This window comes from Exserohilum turcica, assembly GCF_000359705.1.
Source record: "Exserohilum turcica Et28A unplaced genomic scaffold SETTUscaffold_10, whole genome shotgun sequence".
In the NCBI taxonomy this organism is placed as follows: Eukaryota; Fungi; Ascomycota; class Dothideomycetes; order Pleosporales; family Pleosporaceae; genus Exserohilum; species Exserohilum turcicum.
In genome coordinates, this window is record NW_007359915.1 from 1,218,045 (window position 1) to 1,244,598 (window position 26,554).

At 53.5% G+C, this 26,554-nt stretch overlaps 8 protein-coding genes across 8 annotated transcripts; 3 read left to right on the plus strand and 5 right to left on the minus strand.

Annotated features, from left to right (window-relative positions):
- Positions 1-531: 531 nt before the first annotated feature.
- On the minus strand, positions 532-1,797 carry SETTUDRAFT_101294 (uncharacterized protein; the record flags this gene model as incomplete). The annotated part of the gene is made up of 2 exons (XM_008023445.1): positions 532-1,118; positions 1,194-1,797. 2 exons carry the CDS (start codon positions 1,795-1,797, stop codon positions 532-534), a joined length of 1,191 nt encoding a protein of 396 aa, XP_008021636.1.
- A 1,893-nt stretch (positions 1,798-3,690) lies between these two features.
- Positions 3,691-5,640, minus strand: SETTUDRAFT_45176 (uncharacterized protein; the record flags this gene model as incomplete). The annotated part of the gene is made up of 3 exons (XM_008023157.1): positions 3,691-5,357; positions 5,410-5,547; positions 5,608-5,640. The coding sequence occupies 3 exons, from the start codon at positions 5,638-5,640 to the stop codon at positions 3,810-3,812; spliced, it is 1,719 nt and encodes a 572-aa protein (XP_008021348.1). The 3' UTR covers positions 3,691-3,809.
- A 604-nt stretch (positions 5,641-6,244) lies between these two features.
- Positions 6,245-7,334, plus strand: SETTUDRAFT_125313 (uncharacterized protein). The gene is made up of 3 exons (XM_008023446.1): positions 6,245-6,329; positions 6,415-6,923; positions 6,977-7,334. Exons 1-3 carry the CDS (start codon positions 6,297-6,299, stop codon positions 7,125-7,127), a joined length of 693 nt encoding a protein of 230 aa, XP_008021637.1. The 5' UTR covers positions 6,245-6,296; the 3' UTR covers positions 7,128-7,334.
- Positions 7,335-7,363: 29 nt separating this feature from the next.
- Positions 7,364-9,917, minus strand: SETTUDRAFT_166820 (uncharacterized protein). The gene is made up of 2 exons (XM_008023447.1): positions 9,399-9,917; positions 7,364-9,319 (listed from the first exon to the last, which is right to left on the minus strand). Exons 1-2 carry the CDS (start codon positions 9,608-9,610, stop codon positions 7,618-7,620), a joined length of 1,914 nt encoding a protein of 637 aa, XP_008021638.1. The 5' UTR covers positions 9,611-9,917; the 3' UTR covers positions 7,364-7,617.
- A 1,983-nt stretch (positions 9,918-11,900) lies between these two features.
- SETTUDRAFT_182440 (uncharacterized protein) lies at positions 11,901-15,725 on the minus strand (the record flags this gene model as incomplete). Its single annotated transcript, XM_008023448.1, has 2 exons — positions 11,901-13,765; positions 13,813-15,725. 2 exons carry the CDS (start codon positions 15,723-15,725, stop codon positions 12,028-12,030), a joined length of 3,651 nt encoding a protein of 1,216 aa, XP_008021639.1. The 3' UTR covers positions 11,901-12,027.
- A 923-nt stretch (positions 15,726-16,648) lies between these two features.
- Positions 16,649-17,260, minus strand: SETTUDRAFT_166821 (uncharacterized protein). The gene has a single exon (XM_008023449.1). The coding sequence runs from the start codon at positions 16,886-16,888 to the stop codon at positions 16,658-16,660; it is 231 nt and encodes a 76-aa protein (XP_008021640.1). The 5' UTR covers positions 16,889-17,260; the 3' UTR covers positions 16,649-16,657.
- A 449-nt stretch (positions 17,261-17,709) lies between these two features.
- SETTUDRAFT_182441 (uncharacterized protein) lies at positions 17,710-21,482 on the plus strand. The gene is made up of 2 exons (XM_008023450.1): positions 17,710-18,455; positions 18,509-21,482. Exons 1-2 carry the CDS (start codon positions 17,913-17,915, stop codon positions 21,197-21,199), a joined length of 3,234 nt encoding a protein of 1,077 aa, XP_008021641.1. The 5' UTR covers positions 17,710-17,912; the 3' UTR covers positions 21,200-21,482.
- A 488-nt stretch (positions 21,483-21,970) lies between these two features.
- SETTUDRAFT_158436 (uncharacterized protein) lies at positions 21,971-23,961 on the plus strand (the record flags this gene model as incomplete). The annotated part of the gene is made up of 6 exons (XM_008023451.1): positions 21,971-22,094; positions 22,119-22,375; positions 22,494-22,539; positions 22,593-22,688; positions 22,813-23,482; positions 23,568-23,961. 6 exons carry the CDS (start codon positions 21,971-21,973, stop codon positions 23,959-23,961), a joined length of 1,587 nt encoding a protein of 528 aa, XP_008021642.1.
- Positions 23,962-26,554: the final 2,593 nt, after the last annotated feature.

The window sequence follows — 26,554 nt, forward strand, 5'->3', positions numbered from 1 at the left end:
TAATATGACGCGTACAGCGACTAGAACGAGAAGGATTTTCTGCTCCGATAGCAAAACGTGGTAATGCTATGCCTGGCGATCCTCGTATCATGGAGCCAATCCACAGCATCCCTCTCAACACCAGCCGTCGTCGCTTGAACCTCGGGCTGCCTCGCATAAGTATATGTGCCTACACCTACACCCCCTCATCAGAAAAAGTGATACAACTCCTAAGCTGCCTTTCAGCTAGCGCTATATAGTAGCTCACTATCGAACAGTGCTAAGTGTAGCCTTTAGATAATAACAACCCCTTTCTTCTTAATAAATACTACTATAGTAGTAGTATAATAATATTAAGATAGATTTTAAAAAGCTATTGTAGTTGTAAAGATATCGACGTAGAAAGTTCCTATTAAACTTTGGTGTTCTGTGGGCACGGACGTGTATCACTTTTTCTGATGAGGGGGTGCCTATGTAATAATATGTACCTAGATACCGCCGCCGCTTCCCCGGGTTGCACCCCCCCCCCCCTCTCCTCTATCCCAGCCCGCCTCATCTTCTCCCCAGACCCGAACGTCGCATGGCCACGTTTTCTCTTATCCTCCTAGCTTCATCAAGACACAACTCCGCCGCCTCCATGTCTCTTGCAATCGCCATCTCGGCTTCAGCGCCGGGGACTTGATATCGGACCAGCATTGCTGCGGTAATGCGCTCGCTTTCGCTTTTGTTCCACAGCGCCGAGTACCAGGCATTGAGCGCGTCGCTATACGGCCTCCGGTCCTCGTATACTCCCCGTCTGGGATTCCGTATCGAGTCGCGGAAATCGTGGGTTTCCTGGAGCTCTGCACACGATGCGGATAGCGGGCGGTACACGGTTGGGAGACTTGTGCGCCACTCGAGCTGGGTCCACTCGAGCTTGTCGGCGAGCTGGGGATGGTCTCGGTGGGCTTTGTTGCGCTCTGCGATGAAGGACTCGTGGGATTGGATGGGGTATGCGTCCAGAGCAAGGGTCTGGAGCGTTGCACCCAACGACCAGAGATCCCCCGAGGGCTTCGCCTCCCGCTGCTCGTGAAGTGGAGGCGCGTATTCCGGGGTTCCGCAGAAGACGGCGTCCTCGTCCTCGTCCTCCTTTGTCTGAGCTGCACTGCCACTACTGCTATTACTACTGCCATCACACGTCATTGGAGTGGTTTCACTCAACCATGACCAAGGACGCGGATACGGCTTCATTCGCGAGAAATCTGACAGTTGGAACGTGGGCTCTACCGGAACTCCGTCCTCGGTTGCCCACCCGTCCGGATACTTTACTAGGATGTTTCCTGGCTTGAGGTCGCGGTGCAAGTACCCGCTGCCGTGGGCGATGTTGTGGTTGTGCAAGACGTCTATCGCGAGACCCATGTCGCGCAAGAATTTCCAAATAGTGTTTTCGGGGACGCGACATGTCTTGCTGCCCCGCCTGAGCTGCTGCGCGCTGAGTTTGTCCATGAAGGAATGGAGGTCGCCGAGCTCGCACAGCTCAAGCATGACGGCGGGCCCGCGAGGCTTGAAGTCGTCGCAGCAGCCGAGCATGGTTACAATGTGCGGGTGCTTGCCCAGAATCCGTAGGTTTGAAACCTCCCCTGCAAGGCACACGCTTGTCTTGGCTGCCGTGACATGGTCGTTGTTTGGTACCTTGACTGCGATGAGCTTCTTGGTGCGCCGGTGTTCATACTCGTACACGGTCCCATCGCCCCCGGCCCCAAGTTCGGTTTTGCGGCAGAAGAGCCGTCTGAATCTGTGGTAATCGCTTAGATCGCGGGCGCTGTAAGAATCAGACATGTTAGATCTCCGTTCCGGTAAAGCCGAACCTTTTTTTTTCCTTAGTGTGTCTGGCTACTGCAAGCTATTAAAGTTTTGTAGTCCCTAGTGTGAATCACGACTGGATATGTAAGTATAATGACAATGGATGACATGTTACATTGGCGTTGTGTAAGACATTGTTAGCGTAGGCCGAACCATCTCCTGTGGCGGGTGTTGGGTTGTAAACCTAATCTTGCGCGCCAAAGGGAGCTGTGAACTAACGGGCCAGATCTACTTCTTTGAAGGCTATCTATGTATAGCAATATGTCTTCGACGTCACTCGTGACCTTGACGACGGTCTTGGCAGCAGTTTGTTCCCGCTCATGTCTCACATGCGTCGGTATCTTGTGAGGGGAAATCTATGAGTACGTATCGACTTTCTACTATCTGCTTCAATATACACACACACAGCGCAAGCCCAACTGCAGTACCATGAGAAACCACACAGCGCCTTTCACAGACGACCATGGTCCACGCCCGCACCTCAAGCCCAAACCCACAGGTCCAAACAAGCTTCACTCCACACCCATCCCCTACATTTCTACCGAAAAAAAAACTCAAGAAAAAAAATAATCAGAAACAAAGCACAAGCCACTCCCACTCGCAGTCCCTCCAATTACACCTCATGTAAACCCGAGACATTGGACGCAAGTAAACCCCCCCCCCTAATATCTACCTAAAGTGGTGGTACATGTACATACATAGCAGCCCAACTTCCCCGCACCACCATCCCTCACCACTTCGATCCCTAGATTCCCAGATTCTCGCCCGCCATCAGTGACGCACACTGCTGCTACCTTTGCCATGCCAGCCGAAATGTCTCACCGTGATTGCACAGGACCCAGCCTGTTCGCCCAGCGCTCTACTTAGACCAGTAATCCCTGCTGTTCTCGCGACCCAATACTTATCGTCCCATACATGGCTATTGGCTGAGATTCTGCTTTTCGCGCACAGTACCGAGGTAATTATTTTAGGGTCTTTTTTTATATTTTTTTATTTTGTTTGGTTTGGTTGCTTCTATGGTAGGTGTAGTGGTGGTGGTGGTGCTGGTAAAGGGGGCTGTGTAAAGATGGGACGGCATGTATGCATGCGGTGGTGTTGTTGCTGTTGTTGTAGTGGTTGTACATAGTGATAGTACGAACACGTTGTATGCGCAGAAAAAAAAAGAGCCAAGTATGTAGACAAGAAGTAGGGAGATGTGGAAGGTACTACATTATTCAAGGTAATAGACATGGCACTGTAGATAATCAATAGGAAAAACAAAAAATTATGATCGCAGTGTCGTGGTTGGGTTTTAGTAGGAAACTGCTGTGTGTGTGTGTGTGTGTTGTAATGTGTGAAGGGACTGGGATGCAGTTGAGTTGAGTGAACGAGTTGGGTTATTGCCGTGTCGCAGTCGAAAATACATGTGCAAAGTAACAACACACTAGGCCCCTTTTTTTTCATGGAACAGGATATATCGACTCGTTTGTTCGTAAAATGGATTTAATAATACTACTATTCACACACTGCAAACCCCCCCAAAAACTGTTGGTACAAAAGAGTACGCTACCTCGTCCTCACCACACTACCACTACCACTACCACTACCACGTGAGCTAGTTTGATCCACGGAGCTCGGACCACGCCATTAAACTCGACTAGTACTACAAGCAGTCGCCGTCGTAGGCTAAAAAGGTGGCACGTGGATATGCAAAGAACCCCTGTTTGTGGGACTATACTAGTTTTGTACAAATGTCAATGCTGCAAACTAAGACTAGGTATACACTAGAAGAAAAAGAAGAAGAAAAAAGGGCGCGAATGTATCGCCGTTGGGAAATCCAAAAAAAAAGCGGTAAAAAGAAGAAAAAAAGAAAAACAGGAAGAAAGCAGGAAAGGAACAAAGAAGAAAAGGCCCGCCTGATGATTAAGATCCTACCCAATTGAGATATGCTTGGAATATTCGATTTCGTTATATTGCTACAAAAGAAAAAGAAAGAAAAAAAAAGAACATCATGGTCCATGTCCTTGTTCACCATCACCGTCTCCCTCGTCTTCTCGCCATCGCGTGCGCAGCCATTTCAATTTAAACCAGTCGCTCAGGGCTTCTTGGCTTTTGTTTTCTGAGCCATAGCACCATGTTCGTCGTTTGGATGCGTCGAATTCATCGGCGTCAGATGCGTCTCCATTGTCTGAAGCAGGATGGCCGAGTAATGGCGAGGTAGAAGAGTCGGCCGGTCTTTTCCCTTGCGATATGCTTGTGGATTGGCGGCCAAGACCTTCGAACCAGGATCGTCGGCGCATGTGGTTGAGCCAGGCAGATTGTGCGGTGTTTCTGCGCGGGGGCAAGGTGCCGGATCTGGGTCGTCGTTCGAGATCGACCGATCGAATAGCGGGCGAGGGTAGAGTCTCCCGATCGTTCAACTCATCCCAGATCTCGTGTGTTTCCTCGGAAGTAGTTAAGCGTCGTCTTCGCGATGTTTTGCGTGTATATGTAGTCGTCTGAGGGCTCTTGAGCGCCTTGGTATCTAGTGATAGTCGCGTCTTAGGGTTAGTGAGGGTTCGAGCAGGACCAGCCGGTGGTCGAGCTAGTAGTGGTGTTCTTTCGTCGGCGGGCTTGTGGTTGGCAGAGAAGTAGCCATTTTCGCCTCCAGCTTCCTCGTCGGTAGGCAATGGCGATGTAGGCTCGTCTGTGCTATGGGTATGCGGCAAGCCGAGGCCAGGCAGGAGTACAGTCTTGGGCAAGGGAACCCTGCCTGGGTCCTTGTGCGCTATTGGCGATAATGGTTCTTCGTCGCTGTCTTCGAGGCGCCAGCTCAAGCAAACAACGCCTGCAAGAAGGACGACTGTGCCAAGTGCGATGAGTCCAGCATGAAGACTCGACAGCCGGTCGCTCTGGTTGAAGTAGATCAATCCGTCTATAATGGCAATGATGTTGTAGACGCAAAACACCAGCGGGTAGAGGACGCTCGTACTGCACAGCTTCAAGCCACAATGCATGTAGTAGAGCTGCGTCAAGGCAAACACAACCAGTCCGATGAGGATCATCCAGGACTGCCAACGGTTGAATTCATTGTGACGGTCCACAATTGTCCGTACTAGGAGTTCAACAGCGCTTTTCGCAATGAGCAGCGAGTGCGCAGAGAGTATGCCACTGACACATCCAAAGAACATTCCTCGTATCAGTCGTAGCCGGGGCGTGGTGCGGGGGGACATGCGCTTGAGGACCCAAGTGGCGACGACCAACAAAACAACCACGACGCCCGTTGTGCTCATCCACAGCAGAAAGTTCCTTCGTCCCAGCAAAACAAGCAGCTGATCAAGGTTGTGCGAGGGCTCGGCAATGGCGCCGAAGAGGGCTATGAGCAATGCGCCGACGGCGACAAGCAGGGTGCCGACGAGCGAGTAGCGGGTAAAGGGCTCGCTGAGGATGATGGAGGCGCATATCGAGTTGAAGACGAGGCCCGAGGCCTGCAGGGTGGAGAGGACGGGGAGGGGGAGGGTGGTGATCTGGATGGTGCTGCCGACAATGTTGGCCACGACGAACATGAGCATGCCCAGCTGTCTCGCATCAGCAGAGGCCCGTGGGGGCGGCGGCGGCGGGCGTGCATACCTGCCATCTGCGCCGCTTGTACGGAGGCCGTCTCTCGTCGTCAATGTCCTTTTCTTCTTCGAGGAGGTGCGACTTGCGCTGCAGCGTCAGGCCGACGCTCTGGATGCTGGTCGAGGCGAGGCCGACGATGACGCCCAGCTGGCGAGCGAGCTGTCAGCACTATGTCGGCTTGGCACTGGGGAAGGCGGCTTGACTCACAGCGACGCTCGCGCCGGGTGATATTTCCACCATGACTGTCGGCGGGCGGGTGGTGGTGGACTGCGCCTGGATGGCTACCGGGGGGCGGGGCGCATGCTGTGCGGATGGGAGGAGGCAGAGCGGCAAGGGGCGAGGGGCGAGGATTCGGGGGGTGCAGACAGCGCAGCGCGTGGAGACGTGGGCGTCGTCGCAAATCGTCACGCCGCCGAGTCGGTGAAGTCCAGCAGTGCACGAGGCGGTTGGGCGACGCCTAGCCGGCGGGCGAGGCAGGGATCAGCCGACTGATGATGTAGTCAGTACAAGTAGGTGCGCCGACACGAGCCCTCGCTCACACACGCCCAGTGCGCCGTGCAAATAACAGTGGTATAATAACAACAATAATAATGCCAGCCGGTGCGCGGGCGGACAAGGCGGGATTCGAACACACGGCCCGCACGCGTCGCGCTGCGAAAGACACGCGCCAAGCCAGCGCCGTGCGTAGCTGAGCTGAGCTCGCTCGACTGCGACAGAGGGCAGACGTGCCTAGGCAGACAGCCAATCAGCGCGCCGCTGCCCCAGAGCTCCCGTGCACATCTACCATCTTGCCCAAGCTCCGTCACTGCCCACACTCCCCCCCCCATATACCCCCTCCAGACCACCCCTCCACCACCCCTCCACACCCCCCGAACGTCGCCCGCACCGCCGCCATCATGTCGCAGGTCCACGCCCTCTCCGACGACCAGGTAGGACGCCCGCCCGCTCCCCACCACCTACGTCAGCACCCGTCGCAGCAGCAGCAGCAGCAGCTAACAAGCCTCCCCATGGCAGGTCGCCGGCGAGCTCAAGAAGATGACGGCCTTCATCCGCCAGGAGGCCATGGAAAAGGCAAACGAGATCCGCCTCAAGGCCGACGAGGAGTTTGCCATTGAAAAGTCCAAGCTGGTGCGCCAGGAGCAGGCCTCCATCGACGCCGCGTACGAGAAGAAGTTCAAGCAGGCCAGCATGTCGCAGCAAATCACGCGCTCCACCGTCTCCAACAAGAGCCGGTTACGCATCCTGTCGGCCCGCCAGGACCTGCTCAACCGCCTGTTCGAGGACGCCGAGAAGAAGCTGGCCGACGTATCCAAGGACAAGAACAAGTACCAGGGCATCATGGCCAAGCTCATTCTCGAGGGCGCATACGCCCTCAACGAGGACAAGCTGCAGGTCAAGGTGCGCAAGGCCGACAACGACCTGACTAAGAAGGCCATCGACGAGGCCCAGGCCGAGTTCAAGAAGACCATGAGCAAGGACGTCGCCATCACCATTGACGAGAGCGACCCGCTGCCCGAGGGATCGTAAGTTGCGCTGCCTGCCGATTCCTGCGCCTGCGACTAACTTGTGCACACAGGGCTGGCGGCGCCATCATCGTCGGCACAAACGGCAAGATTGACATCAACAACACGTTCCAAGAACGGCTGAAGCTTCTCGAGTCCCAGGCCCTGCCCTCGATCAGAGTTACCCTCTTCGGCGAGAACGACAACCGAAAGTTCCACGACTAGACGCTGTTCCTGTACTCTAATCATCACGACCATAGCATTTCATCTTCACCCACACGACGGCGCACATGGACACACGTGTGCGTTGCGTCGCTGCACCTGGCGCGGAATCGTCTTTTTGCCGAGTATATGTACTGTCGACACACGGGAGACGGAAGAGGGGTTTGTAAACTACTCGGACAAAGATATAGCGAGTCAACGTTTATGCACATTTTGGATGCCATGCAGAGTATCTTGTATTGCGCTGTCATTATTGCTTTGTTGTTCATGGTGCGCTATCACGCTAACCTACTGACTAGCTAGCTCCATATGCGTATGTGTTTTTACAAAAAGGGTATATCGATGGGAGAAAACGTGCGCACTCATGGCGCCATGTACTATGCTATCGTCGCCCATAACCCAAAGGAGTGGATATCTCCTCGTTAGTTCAACGCCTGTACTCCATGTACCATGCCAGGATCAAACCGAGAACAAAGGAAAGGCCATACCGTCATCAAACCCTGTCGTACACGCGATCCCACATGGGACTCTGTGTTCTCTCATACACTGCCTCAGTACCACCGTCGGAATTCCTCAACGGCCACTCTGTCATCCTACTTTTGTCTTCTTGCGGGCCTGGACCCCCATCCTCATACCCATGATACCCATGATACCCGTTCTCCCCGTTTCCGCCCCTGTAATACCACTCGGGCCCATAATCCTCCAGATAGGCATATCCCGCGTGATTGTATCCCATTCGAGGCTTGTTCGTCGAGAAAGAAGAGGAAGAATGGGAGGCAGAGGTAAAGGAGGAGGCGTGAGAAGAAAGGTAGGACGAGATATTGGAGAGAGCGAGGGCAGACGAACTGCTTCCGCTGTGTTGCCCGGCTGCTGTATGTGAAGCAGCAGCGAGAGCCGGGCGGGATAATAAGTTCTGCGATGTTTCTGCTTCTTGAGGCGAAGAAATCGGTTTGCGTTTTATACTTCCGGAAGCAGGGATGCGCAACGGTTCGATGACTGGTAGTTTACCGCTGTTCCTGGAGCCGCGCCTCTGCTGATAATGCTGACGACCTAGAACAGGTGAGTCGGCATTGGCTTCATCCGGCTCCGTCACCTCGGCCACAGAGTGTAGACTGCTATGGCTTGTTCGCCTTCCCCGCGCGCGGTTCGACGAGTGGCTGTGGTACAGCGCGGGTGCTAGCATGGGCCTGTGGTCGTCTTGCATGTTCGTAGGCGACATCGCTCCTACATCACTCGGCGACTCTGGCATACTGTTTCTCGCTAGGATGTTCGCTTGCGACGGCGTGGGCGCTGCTGCTGGTGGAATCATATGTCCGTGGTACGCTGTCGAAAAGGGCGCTGCATCGTATCCCTCCTCCTCATCCCAGTTCCTATCGTCGACAAAGTGGCCGTGCTGATGCTGGTTTGCGAAGCGGGGATTCAACGGCGCACGGTGCTGATAGTATTCTGGTTCAAACCGGCCCTCTTGGAACGAAAATCGCGGGATGAAGCCTGGTGATGAGGGTGGCTGACTGCCTTCAATGCGCTGTTTTCGTCGCCGTCGGATGAAGATGCAGCATCCGAATATGCAGGCTGCGAGGGCGAGAGCTGCAAGCGGTACGCCGATGCCAATGCCGATTTTCGCACTGCGCGTTAGGCCCGAGGAGCTAGATGCGGGGGCTACGGGGTCTGATGATGCGCTGGGTGTTGTGCTGGAAGTTGTGCTGGGGGTTGCGCTGGAGGTTGGGCTGGGGGTTGAAGAGGCTAATGTTGATGTCGAGAAGGTGGTTGCCGACGAAGTAGTCAGCAGCGACGACGACTCTCGGAATGTCGACCTCAAAGTCTGGCTCGACGATGCCGTCGGTGTAATTCTCCTTGAACTCTCCGACACCGACACCGACGATTGCGATTCCCGCACCGAAGACGCTGTACTCGACGCCTGCGAAATGCTCGTTGGTGTTGTCGTCGGGCTTCCAGTCACAGATGCAGTGACGTCAGTTGGCAACGGCCCCGTGGCGGGCGGTGCCGCAGTCGCAGGCCCAAACTCTTTAATCAAATAACTCTGGACGTCATACGGCAGCTCATTGAACCACTGCGGACGATTGTTATCCAGGAATTCGTTCCACAGAATGCTCGACACAGCGGGTATGTTTGTCGCGGCAATCTGGCGGAGCGACTGGGGTAGTGCGGTGGCGAGGATGCCGAGAAGCTGGATTCTGGACTCGAGATTAGTTTCGAAAAGTCACAACAAAGGCGTTTTTGGACGAGTTTAGAAGGGGAAAAGGCATGTCTTACGCATCGGGATCGTCCGCTTGTCTTCGCCGCAGCTCTCGCACCTCCACGCTACTACCATCTACACGCGGCGCGGCCGTAATACCGGGTATTGGTGGAGGTATATCAACACCAACATCCGCGCCGTGTACCGCCACACATGTCCCCACCAAATATGCATTTCCGATAAGTAGTATTTGCAGCGCCGAGAGCCTCCATGTTCGTAGCGAAAGCATGTATGTGTTTGTTTGAAGCAGCGAGCGTCGGTAAAGAAAAAAACGAGGATATGGATAAAAACGATACCCTGAATGCGAATCGTCGGTTCCTAGGTAGGGCGAAATGTGTATTTGCGCAAGCGATGGGAGTATATGGCTGGTTTAGTGCTGCATAGTATTTGTTTCGCGCGGCGACTTGGTCGTCATGAGTTCGCTTATTCGTTCGTTCGTATCGTTCGCAAGCAGGTGTAGTATAGCGTAGCGTAGCGTAGTGTAGGCGTAGCCGTATCGCGAAGATGCAAGCCAAGCCAAGAGAAAAAAAAAGCGAGTGAGAAAAGAGAGAGAGAGAGAGACAGAGAGAAAAAAAGGTTCAATCGATAGACAGGTAGACCAGGAAGAACGGGAAAAAAAATAAGGATTCGCAACAGCAACAGGGCAGTGCCCCCCGTCCCAACCCCAACCTCTCCCCATGTATGGTATGCGTAGTGTAGTGTATGCATCCATGTTATCCGAGTAGCCCTGGCCCAGTCCTAGCCGGGCGTGCCCCACTTTTGCATACCTAGTCTGTGGCGAAGTCGAGCTTTTCGCCTCAGGTGTACACTACTTACCTCACCCACGTCGACGTAGGTGTATTCCTTGCTCCTTATTGTTATTGCTGTTAATGATTTTTCCCGCGGGGCCAGCACCTGAATGGCTGTGGCTGCATCGATTCGCTTCGCAACATGGGTGGGCCTGAGGTTTGGCGGCTAAAAAAAGATGAGGGGGGGCGGGGGGGGGTAGGTAGGTTGTTAGGGTTTTAGTCTTGGTAGCACAGCTCAGCATAGCTCAGCAAGGCACAGCCACCACATGTCCTCCGCAATTCAAAGGTGCAACGCGGATTCGAGGGCACATAGTGGCAGTGCCGATCATCCAGGGTCTTTTGGTCTTGGTCTTGGGCTTCGCCTTCGTTTTCTTTCGCGTACGAAGGCTGCTCGCTGCTCGTGTGTCGCGGGGCTGGGCTACGTAGGTAACGTGTATGTATGTATGGGAGGCCCCGGGGTGAGGGGGGGTAATCGCTTGATAGCATTGGATTGGATCGGATCGGGATACAAGAAAAGGGATTCTTGTTTCGATGCCTTGAATATGTGTATGGGAACTGGGGAAACGTCAATATGCGTAGGCCCTGTAGCTTCTTCGTTTTTTTTCTTTTTCGCCTCCCGTGGTAGGGGAGGGTGGGGTAGAAACCAGCTAGCTACTAGACAGCTAGACAGCTACGGTCAACGGGCTAGGGTGCGTAAGTGTAGGACCCTTATACTTGTACTTGGGCGTATGTACACTTATGTATACTTAAGTATACTTATGTATACCCCGCGCACAGTGCGGTGCTAGTACCAGTACCAGTACCAGTACAAGAAAAGACCAAGTCCAAACCGCCAGCGCCATGTGCAAACGCACATGATTCCACCCCATATCCAAGTGCATGGACCACAGCTGCCACAGCTATCATCCCAACCCCCAACCACACCACTACCAGCTACCCACGCTAGTCCCCGTCCCCCCTCCCAACCACAAGCCGATTCCCTGTGGCGGTGCGAGCCAAGCTGCAAGCGACGTTGAGGAACCGTCAGTGGCGAATTCGACCTGTTTTCGCCATCCGCCACGCAAGTATATTGCCTCTTTGCCTCGCTTACACCTAAGTAGTGTACAAAGCCGCAAGCAACACGGCGATATCTGATATTATCCTGTCAGCACCAGGTGTAGGTGTACACCTAGCAGCTACACCTAGGTTGTAGTATCCCGTCTGTTTCCGCTCAGCAGCGAAGCGACATATATACATACGCCATATCAGCCATGACACTCACCAATTAGGGTTTTTTTTTAAAAAAAAAAAATAAAATAAAAAAGGGGAAGAGGGGGGGGGGAATGCATCATGTTAATGTCAATGTGTCCAATATCCGCCAACAAGAGAGTTGGAAAAAAAAAGGCGAAACGAAACAGTCAGATTTCTAAATTTTTTTTTTCCACCTCCCCCCCTCCCCCACCGCGGCCTCTCTCGTATACGTAGCCCGCCTTTTCTATTCTTAGATATTGTACCCGTACTGGTACGTACACATAGTGTACACGTAAGTGTGTAAAATGTACAGTATAGGTAGCTGAGACGATGATACCCGATCACATGATACATGCACATGTTTCGCATAGATATACTTTTTGTTTGGGGGAGGGGGGGGGGAAGGCAACATTACAGCCACAGCGAATAAGAGAGTTTTACCACCACATACTTGGACTCGAGCATTCATGTTTTTTTTCTAAAAAAAGGAGGTTTTTCTAATGATACTGTACAAGCCATATGTTTCAAAGCCCCTCGTTTGTCTTTTTTTTTCTTGGGTCTATGTATGGAACCCCACCCCCAACCCCGTAGCTCTTCAATTACACGCACACAACCAACTAGACTAGTCTTACACTCTTACTCGCGCAGCGCTCTCATTTCGCTCGGTAGCCATGCCGAAGCCAAAGTCCTTTCTGCGCTTGTTTCCCTTGCGGTCGCCGTACTGCTCGTCGAATTTCTTGATGGCGTTGAGGCTGCTCATATTTTCGCTGATGCTGGCGCTGATTTCCTGGAGCGCCTTGTCAAAGTGGCGCGGGTGCAGGATGCGCTTTTCAGGGAACGAGTAGGATTGGCCGCGCACGAGATGCGCGGCTTTTGGAGGCTGCTGCGATGAGGCTTCTTGGTGGGACTCGGATGCGTCGGCTGATGCGTCCGACTCGGCTTGTCGAGTTGCTGATTGTGCGTCGTCGGAAGCCTTCAAGGCGGCTATGGCGGCTTGTTCGTTCTCTTCCTTGACACAGGCGAGTGCGGCTGACACGGCAATGTTCTTCAGGTCGCTTCCGCTGTAGAACGGAGTGCGCTTTGCAATGTCTTCTAGATCAACAGACTCGTGCAATTGCTCGCCTCTGAGATGTATCCGTAGAATCTCCTTCCGGTCGGCTTGTGTAGGGAGGTCGACGAGTAAGCGTCGAGGTAGGCGGCGGATAACAGCATCATCCAGGTCAAACGGCCGATTTGTAGCCACCATGACAAACACTGACAAGTCGTTCAGGCCGTCCCATTCTTTCAGAAACTGGTTGAGAACATCGCGGTGTGACGCGCGCTCGCGCATTGCGTCTCTTGACGCGAAAACGGCGTCTGCTTCGTCGAGAAAAACGATGCAAGGCGACAGTTTGCGCGCCAGAGAGAAGATGGCCGCAACATTCTTCTCACCCTCGCCAACATACTTGTCCATGATCTGACTTCCAGACACTTCAAGCACCGAGCTACCACTCTCCTTGGCCACGGCTTTGGCAAGAAGCGTCTTGCCAGTGCCCGGAGGCCCGTAGAGCAGCGCACCCGAGATCTTCTCAGTCGCCAGGATACCGTAGCTGAATGCCTCAGGCCGCAGCAGCGACAGTGACGTGATTGTGCGTATCGAGTCGACAGTTTCAGTTGGCACGTGAACCTGGTCAAATGTCGTCTTGATTTGCTCTGGGTCTGCGATACCGGGCATCAGCCGTTTTTCGTGCTTGTTGGCGGTAGCTGCTATTTTCTGTAGGTTCCGTTGACGTTGCATTGCCTTCTCATCTGTGTGCTTCTGTCCAGCATCTTGCTCCACCTTGGCTTCCATGTTGCTGAGCGCATTCTTGGATCGTTTCGACATCTCGGCAAGCTTCTCAAAGTATGCATACTTGGCAGTATCACTGGATTTTAGCAAACCCATCGCCAGAGCTACATGTGCCCAGCTTAGTTGCACTGGAGCGGTCCCAGAGGCAGCCGTCTTGTGCGCCGGACTCATCAGGAACAGGCCCAGAGCTGTCAGCGCCACTCTGTGCACTTCGTTATACGTCAGCACGCGACTAAAGTGCGACTGAGAGAATATCGGTGCCCATTCACGGAAGCGTGATCGAGTTTGGTCCATGTCGAAAATGGTTGCGGCCACAGACGGATCCAAGGAGCGAAGCATGTCTCGAATATGGTGCAGGTTAATGTATCGGAGTTTGCTCTTTTCCAAGTGTGAAATATCAGCAGATGACGCCGTACTACTGCCCAAAGATGCGATGGCCTCGTCAAGGTTTGGCGTGCTGCTGCTGCCGGACTCTGCTGCTACCACAATGGTCCTGAAGAAGCTACTTTCGCCTTCGCTTTGAAGCCCACGGACGCCACTGTGACCTGTTAGCCTCAAGACTCAAATAGTGAGCGAGATCCATACCCGGGATTGAGTTCAGGCGTGAGGTCGCGTGAACATGTACTTCCCACAATCATGATGCTCTCGCCAGCAATGCGCCGCTTGCGAACAATTTCCTCAAGCTTCTGGATAATGCGACCGCCATAGTGCGTAGCGTTGAGCTGCTTAAAGTCCTTGACATATATGATCTTAGGCTTCCGAGTAACGTTGCGTGTATCCTCGGCTTGGCCAATCTTGACTACCATGTTGATGTCTGGCCTGGCAGCTACTGGTAATGTCGAGTTCAAATCAAGCTCAGCACTTTCCTGCCCTAATGAGTAGTCAAAGAAGGCCGGGCCCTTGGACGAATGGTGTTGTTGGTCAGATGTGTCAAATTTCACCAAGGTTTGAGCACCGATGATGCCACGGCTTTGCTTCAGGTCGTTTGAGTCAACCAAAGTTTCCAGGAGAGTGGCTAGCTTCATATCCTCGAGTTGCATCTCGCCATGACTTTGATTCCTTCCAGAGTCGTCGGTAGAGACATTGGTAGAGGACCCAAACGCAGTTGCGGAACCCAGTTGTAAGCCTTTGAGATCTTGGGTCATAGCCCGCAGAGCAGGCGTGAGGGCAATGATGGAGAGCGGGACGGTACGAGAGCGCATCGAATTTGGATCAGACTGTTCCACCGACGAGGACTGCGACCAGTCTGCTTCATCTTCGCCACCGGTTTCCTGCATGTCCACCATGAATTCATTCAGGTCTGCATTCAAGCAGTACGTATCATAGCCCAGTGATCTGATTGAACGTGGTGAAGGCTCTGCCCCTTCGCCTAGGTAGTCTCCAGCGAGCTGAGCGAGATCCTGCGCATGCAATACAATGACGTCAGCGCCCAAGTCGAATGCACAAGATGTGACACATGCGTCGATTGATGTCTCCTGCTCGGGCGCGGGCGAGTGGAGGATGAGGTTTGTTTTGGCAGCAGGAAACGAGTCGCTGGCGACGGGCTGCAGCACCGACAGAGATGCAGCAATCGTGGCGCGTATTTCGGCAACTACCAGCGAGGATAGGTGTCGCGAAGTGCCCATCTGTCTGGTCCTTGCAGCCTCTCGTCTCTTGGTCACCTGTCCAAGTTTCGCACTCTGTTTTCTCATGGCCTCAATTTTCTTGCGGGGGTCCATGTCGGGGTCGTTTTGCAGCTTGCTCAGATTCGCCCAAGCCTCATTGAAAACACTGTCTTGCGCCGTTGTCGCGACAGGCACATTGTCCGGGCGTTCGTCTTCTGCGCTTGCCACCGCCTCGTTGTTGCTCGGCTGTGACGCCTTAGTCTCTGCCTGCTCTTTCAATGCCAGTCTCTCCTCGAGATACTTTTCGACTTTGTGTCTTTCATTGTCGTCCAGCCGCCTACTCCACAGGCCACGTACCAATCGCGAGAGGATCTGGGCGGGGTCTGAATCGCGCTGAGCCGGAAGTGCACATGTCGCCTGCTCTCCCGATTCCGCATGGGTAACTTGGACTGAAAGAACAGTGGGCGGGCCTAGATCTCCAGGCAGGTCCTGGAGCCGCAGTACCCTCCGCTTCAGGAACCAGTCTGGGATATGGACAGGCGGGAGCCCCGAGACCTTCTTGCCCCGCTGCTGGCGTCGCAAGGCAGCCGAGTACCTGCGCGATGTTTCCCGTGCACGTTGGAGTTTTTGTGCCAGTAGTTCGGGGTCTTCCAGCGCTACCGCGCCGTCTTCTAGCTCCTCTGCAGGTGCCGCCTTGTCTCGGTCCGCCGGACTGGCGTCATCTTGGCCGGCGGGGGTGCCATTGGGTGCGGGCGGGGGGTTCGCGGCTTGTGCGAGCGGGCGTGCGGTATGGAATGTGCGTAACCGTGGTGTTGATGGGTAGCGGCGGCCGCGAATAAAGCGCGCTGGAGGTCGTTTCGTGGACGCTCGCAGTGCTGACCGAATCACGTACATTCGGACGTCTGAGGCGCTCCCGGAATTGTGGATAAAGGAGGCCTACCAGGGGGGTTGTAGCCTTTGGGCGGGGGGGGGGGGTTCGAGCAAGGCGCTGGGTACGATGGCAATTTCGTCGTTGACTTTGTTCGTTATCCTACCTGGACAAGGGTCTCGAGCCAAGACATGCGGCTGTACCCGCCCTATCATATCTGCATCTGCCTCCACGCTATACCCTAGTCGCAATCTACCAGTACGAAGACGCGCGACACGGTCATCAGCCTGGCTGACACGATGCACAAAGACAAAGGTGAAGGGGCCATGTTCTGTCTGGGCGTGCTCGCTGTTCTACCAAGCTGCGGCGCGTGCACGACGTAACCAAGAAGACGAATTTGGGCTGGACCCTAGCATTGCATGTGCGGACATCAGGGGACTTGGAGAGCTTCACGGATTGGTCTTGGACTGCTAGCGTACGGTTGACATGGGTCGAGTCTTTTCGTCGTGATGCTTGGTAGACGGTATGCAGATACAAGTTCACGCTGGAAACATGGTTCATTATGTGGAGCGTACTCTGGAGACTGGTTGCGTATCCAACTGCCTTGAAGCTAATAGATCTAGGAGAAAACGGGCCTATAATGCGTGTCTTGAGATTTACCATGGCGTCTCTGGTGAATCTAGACTGTGCGTGCAATCTGACCCTGAAGAAGGAGACAGATATCATCTTGTTTGCGGATGGATACCGAGCGCTATCACTGACCGAAGGCGGGGCGCGTCGTGTGCACACGCTGGAGATTTGTTCACGCTCGGCAAAGCATCAGAGGCTGGAGGTGGAGGGTATGAGTTGGCAGGCGGGTTTTGTGGACTCGTTGGCGGCTTCTTGGGGGTTGCATGGCCGACGCGTACCACTTGTCGCTGGCAGCAACAGGTGTCGTGTAGAGGTAGGAGGCGTCCATTCACGATATATATGGGGTTTTTATGTACTGTGTTAGTGCAGCGGTGCCGGCGGGCTCTGTACAGATTGCGCCTTTGCTAATTACCGGGGGCTCAATGCGAAGACAAGGCGCCAGAGATTGGCTCGCTAGGGCGTGTGTGGGGATGCAGAGATATGGCCCTCGGAGAGATTGTGGGTAGGGGGGTTCCTGGGACCCAGATGTGAGATATTGCGGCATTGGCATAGCAGCCATGCTATGATGGCGACAAACTGGTGACCAGCAACCCTCGCCTTCGCGGCTCTTGCGGCACCACCACCACTGCCAGCCTACTGGATACCTGGGGACGGCCCCCACCAAGGCGGCGGGCAGCGTGACGGCGCATGATGCTGCTGGGGAGCGTGGAGCTGGGAAAGGAGCGTGTTTGTATTTTGTTCTGCCACGTCGTGCCTGGTGGTGCATGGACTCTCAGTAGGTGCATGCCCGCAGGGAGTGGAATGGGCCCAGAGGCAGACACGTGCGCTAGGCGGGCGAGGTGCTGCAGCGCCGTTGGAGTGCCGCGAGGCGAGGGCGGCGAGGGAGGTGAGGCTGCGACGGCGGCAGCATCACGGCAGCAGGGCGAGGCGGATGGGCGGCGGATGGGAACAGGAATGCGATGCAAAGGGATGCCAGCCCCGCGAATATTGAGGTGATTGTGATGGGCGTTAGCGAGCGCCTGTCAGTGGCTGCGTCTCCGCGTGTTCCTGGAACCATGCACCTGCCCTGCCCTGCCACTGCATGCCCGTGCGCGCGCCGTCGATCGCCGCTTCCTTTTGCGTCCTGACCGCCCGTGTTGGTGTCGAGGGCCTATTCACTCTCCCCCCCCCCCGCCCAGCCAGCCCAACCAGCCCGGCCTCCCACCGCCGCCGACGACTCGACCCAGCCCTGCAGCTGCTACCACCACCACACTCCCCCCCCCCCCTTTGCCCTCTGCTTCCTTCACCCTCGCGACATGCTTCGCGTCCGTCCCGCCCCTCGCCCACGTCATCCCTAGCTGCCCTACGGCGCGCGCAGCTTGGGGTAGCCCTCGCACTCGCTCTGGCTCCACGATATAGCTCCGGCACATCCCCTTCCCAGCCTAGCCGCGCCCCAAAAGATTCCCCTACCGCTACCGCCCTCGCCCAGCACGCGACAAGTCCTTCACCCACCTCCCACAGCAGGCGCATCCAGTGCCATGACGTCTTCCTGACATGTCGGCTCGCCATTGCAACCCTCCTCCACCATCGACCTGGAGGCCGCCATGTCGCTTACGCCCTCCAATTCCCGGATGAGCCCAGCCATTGGGGCCGCCATCAAGCTCAATCCCTCGCCCTCGCCCTTCTACAAGTCGGCCCCGCGCTCGCCCGTCAAGCAGGGACGCGCCGACGTCACCATTTCCCTGCGCCAGGTCATCGGCACCACGACAAACTCGCCCAATGCCTTTGACAGCCTGCCCTCGGGCACCACGTTTGGCTATGCCGCCGGCGCTGCCGCCGTCATTGCCGCCATAGACGACCACGGCCATGTCACGCAGCGCTTCTACCGCGCACGCCCGGCCACCAACCCCATCAATCCCTCCGCCTCCATCTACGGCGGCCCCTCGACGCCCATGCAGAACGAGAGCCGCAACCGGACCACGCTCACCCTGCGCGATGCCGGCTTCGGGGCCTCGACGCTCCCCGCGCCCGGCGCCCACGACTGGGCAGACTCGCCGACCAACAAAGCCTGGACAACCAGAGACAAGATCAAGGCAGCAACCTGCGTCAGTTTTAGCCCAGACGGCAAATACTTTGCTGTGGGCGAGGCAAGTCCAGTCACTCTTTCGTCCCCATGCTGCATGGCCCTAACGCGCTCTAGACGGGATACAAGCCGCGCGTGCTCATCTTCTCGGCCTCCCCAGACGCCCCCTGCGACACGCCCCTCTCATCGCTGACAGACCACACCTTTGGCGTCAACTGTGTCGCCTTCAGCCCCGACTCGCGATTCCTCGCCAGTCTGGGCTCCGCCAACGACGGCTTCCTATACATCTGGCACATCAACTCGCGCACCGGAGCCGCCACCCTCCATGCTAGCAACAAGTGTGTCAGTCGCATCAACCGCATGGCCTGGATGGGCAACAAGCTGATTACCGTCGGCGTCCGCCATGTCAAAGTCTGGAAAATCGACGACCTCAACACCACCATGCGAATTGCAAAGGCGCGCCAGAGTGATGCTTCGTTCCTTTCCAGCTCCATTCACAAGACATTACCCGGGCGCAACTGCATCCTTGAAAGCCTAAGAGAGTCCACCTTTACCAGTGTCGTCGCCATAGCCGAGGACAAGGCTATTGTGGCCTCCGACAAAGGGGACATATGTCTCATTGACGACTCCGAATCAGACCAACGCTTCTCCAAGCTGGTAGACGCCGGATTCGCTGTGAGCTCTCTCGCTGCCGACGTCAAAGGCCGCCTTCACGTCGTTGGTAGCCAAGGAGCACTCAAAACATTCAACATCAATGAAATTGCTGGGATATTGACCCCGCCACCGTCTCCCCCGCCGCCGGTGGAATCTCCTACTGTTCCAGTCACGGATTGCGATCAAATTGGCGTGATTGGTTGTTTGAAAGACTACGTCGTCACAGTGGATTCGCAGCGGGCCATTCGACTATCACAGCTGTGTTCTGATGGCGATGATGCGGTTGTCGGAGATGTCATTCGCACCTTGTCTGCACACGGCAAGGCTGTGCTAGGGGTCCACGCAGAACTCACCCAGCCCAATGTGTTTGGCGCGTCCTACTACACGTGGGCTGCCGACGGCACCGTCATCTTCTGGAGCCAGGGTACGTACAAGGATTCGCTTCAGGTCCAACTTGAACAGCTGGACGGTCCCGAAGCGGTTCCCAATGAGCTGAGGACGGTGCGCACAACCGCCGACGGCGCCTTTCTGGTAGCAGGAGACAGATTTGGCGTATTGAGGTTCATCAACTGCAAGACAAAGACTTGTACGTTGGAGTTCAAGGCACATGCGAGCGAAGTCACTAGTATTGCCATCTACGAGGATGCTCAGATGGCATTTGTCGCGTGTGCTAGCCGAGACCGCACCGTACAGGTATTCAAGCGGGTCGGAGAAACTTGGGACCTGTTACAAACACTCGACGAGCATGTCGGGTCCGTCAACGGCATTACTTTTTCACGCAATGGTACACGGCTGGTGTCTTCCTCTAGTGACAGGACCCTGGTGGTCCGCGAACTGTTGTCATGCGAGGATGACAGTGGAACCAATCGCGCCTTCATGATGTCGCGAGCCATTGTGCTGAAAGCCACTCCAGTATCGACAGCATGGGATGTTGAGCAGGATGATGTCCTTCTCGTATCAACCATCGATCGCCAAGTCCATAAATTTGACATACAGACAGGCCAATGTCTCAGCAACTTCCGGGCTTGCGATACCGACGGAGGCGATGCCGTTGTCTTGTCCTCGTTGGTTCACGTGTCCCGTGGCTGGGGCACCCCATTGATAGCCGGGGTGTCGAGCACGGACAAATCAATACGTGTATACGAGGAGAGCGGTACCCTAGTTGCTCGTGATTGGGGCCATACGGAGGGTGTTTCTGACATTGCGCTGGTACACACACCCGGGAGCCCGGCAGACGAGCCCAACGAAAAGTCGCTCGTCACTGTGGCAGTAGACGGGACTATATTTGTGTGGAGTTTGGGTCTTCCAGCACCACCTAATCGTACCGAAACATCGAAATCTATGGATTTGCTCACTCCAAACACACCATCGAACCAGGAGCTGCTTTCCAACAAACCACCTTTGCGGCGCGTAATGTCACAATCAGAATTGGCACGTTACCAGCGCTCACAACAAGAGGCTGAGGCTACACCAAGTCGGAGCAAGTCGCCAAAGCTGCGAAAAAGAATATCAAAATTCTCCCTGACGCCAACTCCGAAACTTGACCCTTCTCCAATAACCAGCACTCCACGAGACGGACGGACATCCGCCTGTCAAGATAAGGGAACAAGCCGCAGAAACAAGCATCGCTCTCCATCACCCCAAAGTCCCAAAAACAACCATAAATCGAAGCGTCGCACGTCAGTCGAGCCCAGAAACCGCACCAGAGCCCCTGCCCATGAATTTGGTAGTATTGGCGCGTCGACAGAGAGCCTGTGCAGAACGCTTCGGGCCTACAGGAAGCGTCTTGCGAATTCTTCAGATGACATGAATTCTGAGCTCGCAAAAGAAGTGGAAAGGGAGCTTGCTGTGACTGCGAGAGCCATTGGTGACCGAGTCAAAACCAAGGCTTTTGAGGAGACGGTCATGGTTAAGCTGCTAGACCAGTACTCGGAGCGGTTAGTAAACATGCTGGATGAAAAGATTGCAGCCAGCGTGGCTCAGCGAGTTCGCGAGAGCAGCGTGGGCAACTTTTCGGACGGGCCAGACTCACCTCGCGCTGCTCAACGCCCCTCTGCAAGCAGAGCAGGCAGCGACGATTTGAGAGGCTTTCGTGCAGATTCGGAGTCGGGCACCGAAGCGCTGGACAGCACAGAAAAGCTGCTGGTCGAGTAAAGCTGCTGGAACCGGCTGGGTGTTTACAGGGGGGCAAGGTGGTAGGACTGGGAGGAATACACACTGCACATGATGAACAATGTGGCAGACGCGGCGTTGGAAGGAAATCCACTGCTAACAAAACGGCGTTTTGGGATAGTGAAAATGCTCCTCATGTTTGAGCACGACAAGGCGTTTGAAACAGGAAATGACTGGCTTGGTCATCTATCACTTCCTCCTTCTCTGTCTATAGTATCAGTGCGTTTACATAATCGTAGTCTTTAGTTATTTCCTTTGTCACAACAACCTCGCTCAGTAAAGCATATAGAATACATGCACTATTTCATTACGCGTTCCACTTCGCTCAGCTGAACTCAGCCGTCTTTGTATCTTCTCGGGACGGCGCATTACGGAAGATGCGGACCAATATGCAGAGCTGCCACGATGTTGCTAGCCGCCCCTCACCTCTCCCCTAACAAATGACAGTGTATACTTTTTCTGGTCCGTGCAGTAAGTAGGCGGTACCGCAGCTTTGGCTTGAGCAAGAGCAGCCAACCAAGAAAACAAAATATGTTTGCACATACACATAGCACAGTGACAATGCAGACGGCACGACCCACCCTCGCGCGCGAACGAGAGTTCACCCGTTCTTCACCGCCTGCATCGTTGGTCGTGGCCAAACGGCCGGCAAGAAGAAGGACAGCCAACCCCCCATAATACGCATCGTTCACTTATTTTTTTTCTCGCTACTACGCTCGTCCGCCCCGGTATTGCCATCGTTACCCGGCCATCATGGCCCCTCGTTGGATCATCACAACATCCGCCATCGTCACAGCCATCCTGGCCGCAGCCATCTACATCGTTTACCACTCCCCATCACTCTCTGCGCTGAGTCCCTCACTATACGCTTCTCTGTGTGCGCCAGAAGTTCAGACAGTAGCGCAGTACCCCGGGTATCTGGGCTCCGAATGCGCGGGGAAACCGCATCATGCGAGCTGGGAGAGCTGGTGGCATCCGCAGCACAGCACTGGGAACGCCACTGCCGCCAAGAGCAAGGATGGTGCGGCGGCGAGGACAAAAGATTGGAATATCTTGTATCACTTGGGTGGTAATGGGCCGTGGGTGGAGAAGAAGATTGATGTTGTTGAGGGGGGTGTTGCGGTGCCGGAGGGCTGTGAGGTTGTGCAGGTTCATATGGTGAGTTTGCTGAGATACTCGCTGGTGGCTTTCTGAATCTGCCATCCTGGATCGGAAATTCTCCAGAGATATGGAATTCGGGGGTTTAATAAGACGTGTGCTGATATTGTGCGTCAAGATGGCTAGACATGCGGAGCGATATCGTACGAGGAGAGCTGGTCATGGTGAGTAAGCAGATGGACGTTGTCACTGGGAGAGATGCTAATCTGGGTTACAGCTCAGAAATCTGTTGTCAGGCGTATTAAGGAAAGTGGAAAGGTTTTTGATGGGCGTCTGTCATTTTTCAATGATTGGGAGCTTTTCTGGTCTTCAGGTATGTTTGCTATTTACTTGAGTCTCTCTGATCAAACCCGATCATCATTGTTGTTCATGCTATTATCATTGCTCTTTGAGCGATGAGATGTTACAACTACTTCACTGCTTGCTGATTAATATAGACGACCACCTGGAACAACTTACATCTACCGGCCCATTTGCTGGCACACTTGGTTCCTTCACCACCGGAGTCCGCTTACGCACACGCTACCAACATTTGATTGACAAAGCTACCGCCAATCAAGAACATCCTACCATTTTCTGGGCTAGCGACTCCAACAGAGTCATTGAAACAGCCAAACACTTCGCCTCAGGCTTCTTTGGCCTCGACTATGCCGCCGCAAAAACAGCAAGTCTCTCAATTATATCCGAGCACTCCTCCCTCGGCGCAGACACATTAACACCAGGCCGAACTTGCCTTGGCAACAAAAAAGACAAAGAGCACGGCCAGCGAAAGGGATATCGTCTCATGGCTGAGTACCGCGCTTCCTACATGCCACCCATCCGCGAACGCCTCCTCGCACAGACTGGCATGGATTTCTCCGACGAAGAAATCTACGCAATGCAGGAAATGTGCGGCTTTGAAATCACGGTTCGTGGACACAGCAACTGGTGCAATGTCTTTACGCAAGAAGAGTTTCTCAGCTTTGAATACGCAAGAGATCTCCTTCATTACTACCGTGCGGGACCGGGCCAAAAGTATGCCAAGAGCATGGGGTGGCTCTGGTTAAATGCTACGACGAACTTGTTGGTGCAAGGACTGGAGGAGGCGGGACCGTTGTTCTTCAGCTTGTGAGTCTTATCACCTTTACCATCTACTTCAATGACTTGACCAGTCGAAATATACGTGGAATCTGTGAACTGATGAGAAAAATAGCGTTCACGACGGAGACATCGCGCCCATGATGAGTGCCCTCGACGTTATCAACGACGCCCAACACCTTCCGACCACACACATCGCGCACGACCGCAAATGGCGCAAATCCCAAGTCTCACCTATGGGCGGCCGCGTCATCTTCGAACTGCTGTCTTGCAGCAGTAATGGCGCCGCTCAAGATGCTCCAGCTAAATTTATCAGACTAAACATCAACGACGGCATCACGGCGCTGCCAGACTGCAACTCCGGACCAGGCAAAGGCTGTCCTCTAGCTGACTTTGCAGCCCGCACGAAGAGGAAAGGCGAGGAAGTAGAGGACTTCAAGGAGCTGTGTGGCTTACCTGAGGATGCAGCTGGAAGAATAACTTTTCTGTCCCAAAAGCTTGCGAGGTAGATAGGTAGGTAGGTAGTTTGGCGGCCAGTATTGCTTCATGGAGATATAAATGCGGCTCGCCCCTTTTGTTTTCCTCCGTCACATATAGAGATGATTAAACTGGTAAACTGTTGAAGTAGTTGCTCCTGGATACATACAGTAGCTCACGTGATTTCTGCATTGGATCAGTACACTTCTGATGGAAGAGAACAGCTTGATTAAATCCAGAGGTAGGCTAGTAAATGGGATCGAAGCCTACACGGCGGTATCGCGGAACACGCTGTATCAAAGGTTACTTACGGCACAGCATACAGAGACATGGAACAAGTTTTGTCCGCATCCTGTCGATTGTCTGCCGCGTACTTATGCCTAAGTAGCCGGAAATGGCTGCGAACGCACGACTCCAACGATGTAGGAAATCAATCCAAGTACAAGATAGCTGATTGGGGTAATTTCACACATCTCTACCTACGCCCAGTACGCCTCTTGTCTAGCTTTTCAACAACTCTACGCTCTCATGTGAATTGCTTCCCTGTACTCATTCGGCACTTCTCCCTTATACTTTTGCTAGCGCGCCTTGTGCTTTAATTAACTGTATAATTCGCTAATGCTTAGAACATGGATAATAGATTAATTAAGTATCTAGCTAGATTTGGCTCAAAGGATGTTGTTGCTTGGGGAAACACTGGCATGGTCTTCCTTAACGCTGTGTTGTAGACTGTTATTAAAACCCCGCACAGCGAGACACATGCTAATTCCTTTTAAGTTAAAAGGCGCATCTACGAATAGTTCTAAAAGCGTAATAGCTATAACAGACTCTTGTCGTATTATAGGCCTTTTAATAGATATAGTATACGCTTAGAGTATGCACCTAGGTTTAATCTCTACTTAACTCTTTCTAAGGGTACAAATATTAGCCCTACGTAGAGACTTTGTTGGGTGCAGTGGATAACTAATGCCGTCGCCTTTGTTCACTCTGTCTAAGTAATTCACGGAGACCTGTTATATAGCAATATTTTCCTAACCAAGGAATTAGATGCGAAACTAGGAGACTTTAGGGCGTCCTCACTCGACGGATCTAATCTGTTGGTCGCTGTAACTAAAAGTTATCGTTATCCTGGAGTCTTGCGATTAACACGTGCCGATGCTTTTGCTCTTAGTTCCGTTATTTATTACGTTGTGACTAAAACTATTCCATACCGTGGTTGTTCAGACAATGAGATTGATAGGCGCATCCAGGAAGGCGAGTTTCCCTGCACTGCCTCCCTCGGGCTACTGGGCCAAATCATCACAAAGTGCTGGAAAGCAGAGTACAACAGTGCCCAAGACATACGTAACGAAATTGAAGGTATGTAACAAATTTGAAAAAAAAAGAAAACGGGGGGATTAAGGCTGGTGAACGGTGTCGAGGGTTTGAAGGTTCTGAGATAGCTTGCGTGGGATTTCTCTTGCGTGGCAATCGATCGTCACATCTACAGACTGGTTGCAATACCCGAAACGATGCGCAGCAATCTGGCTGGCGGACGCAAGTGAAAGTTGTAAGGCGGAGGCCCGTTGGTATTTAGCCGCAATATAAATCCTACGACACGAAAAGAAGTCACGGAACAGGCTTTTGGCCCGCGATCGGGGGGGGGGGGGTAGGCAAGAAAGTGTAGATAGAATAGTGGCTGCTGTAAGGGCCGTTGGAAGAGATTTTGAGATTTGACAAGCAGGTGGTCATTGGGGCTGAGGGAATGACTAAGTATGTGTTTTGCAAGTCATGTATCATGTTAAGTAACCAGTTTTCTCGACTCTAGTTCTGTAACCAATGTCCAAGCGGCTTGACTCATGTAGCCAGTTCTTTGGTTCTGTAAGCGCTTCGTGCACCTGCAGTTCGCAGTTCAACCGGTACCTTCTTTCTCTAATCCTCTAAGTGTCCTCCTTTGTGGCACTAACAGCACATATGCGGTCTTGAATCGTGTCTAGGTCCGCCCATAGGCGCGTGGTCTCCATGTAGCGAGAATTAATAGGTGGTAGCCGCGATACAAGGCTACAGACAATAATTGATGATGGTGAAGAGCGGGATGTAGACATAGGATTTATCTAGATAGTTCACTATTCAAAACGGTATGCGCGTACATAGTATAAGATTGAAAGCTTCGATATAGTATGCCGATGCGCCGAGACTGAGAAACTGAAGATTTAAATAACGCAAAATTGATGCGCCAAGATAGTACAGCTGCGCAGTCCAAACCCCATCAGCCACGAAGGAGCTCGTATTCGTTGTGTCCCTAGCAAGCTACACTGCTATCTGGAGCTATAATGAAATAACACGAAACAAGCAAATTCTATATTATTCAAAACTTATCAGCTGTATTATGATAAGTGGGGCTATTGGCATATATGCTTGAAATTATAATGTCTTTTGTCGGGATATATCTACTTGACCTTCTGCATGGTGAAGAAGGTTAGCCTTTTTGCACCACATCTTTTTATTCACTAGAATGGAAAAATAATCTAACCACGCTAATGATAGATTGGAGTATGCTAAACACAAGCGTGTTTGTGACTTAATCCTCTGTGAGCATTCCGTCTTGTATTTCAGGTCGCTAATAATGCTAATACTATAGTTATT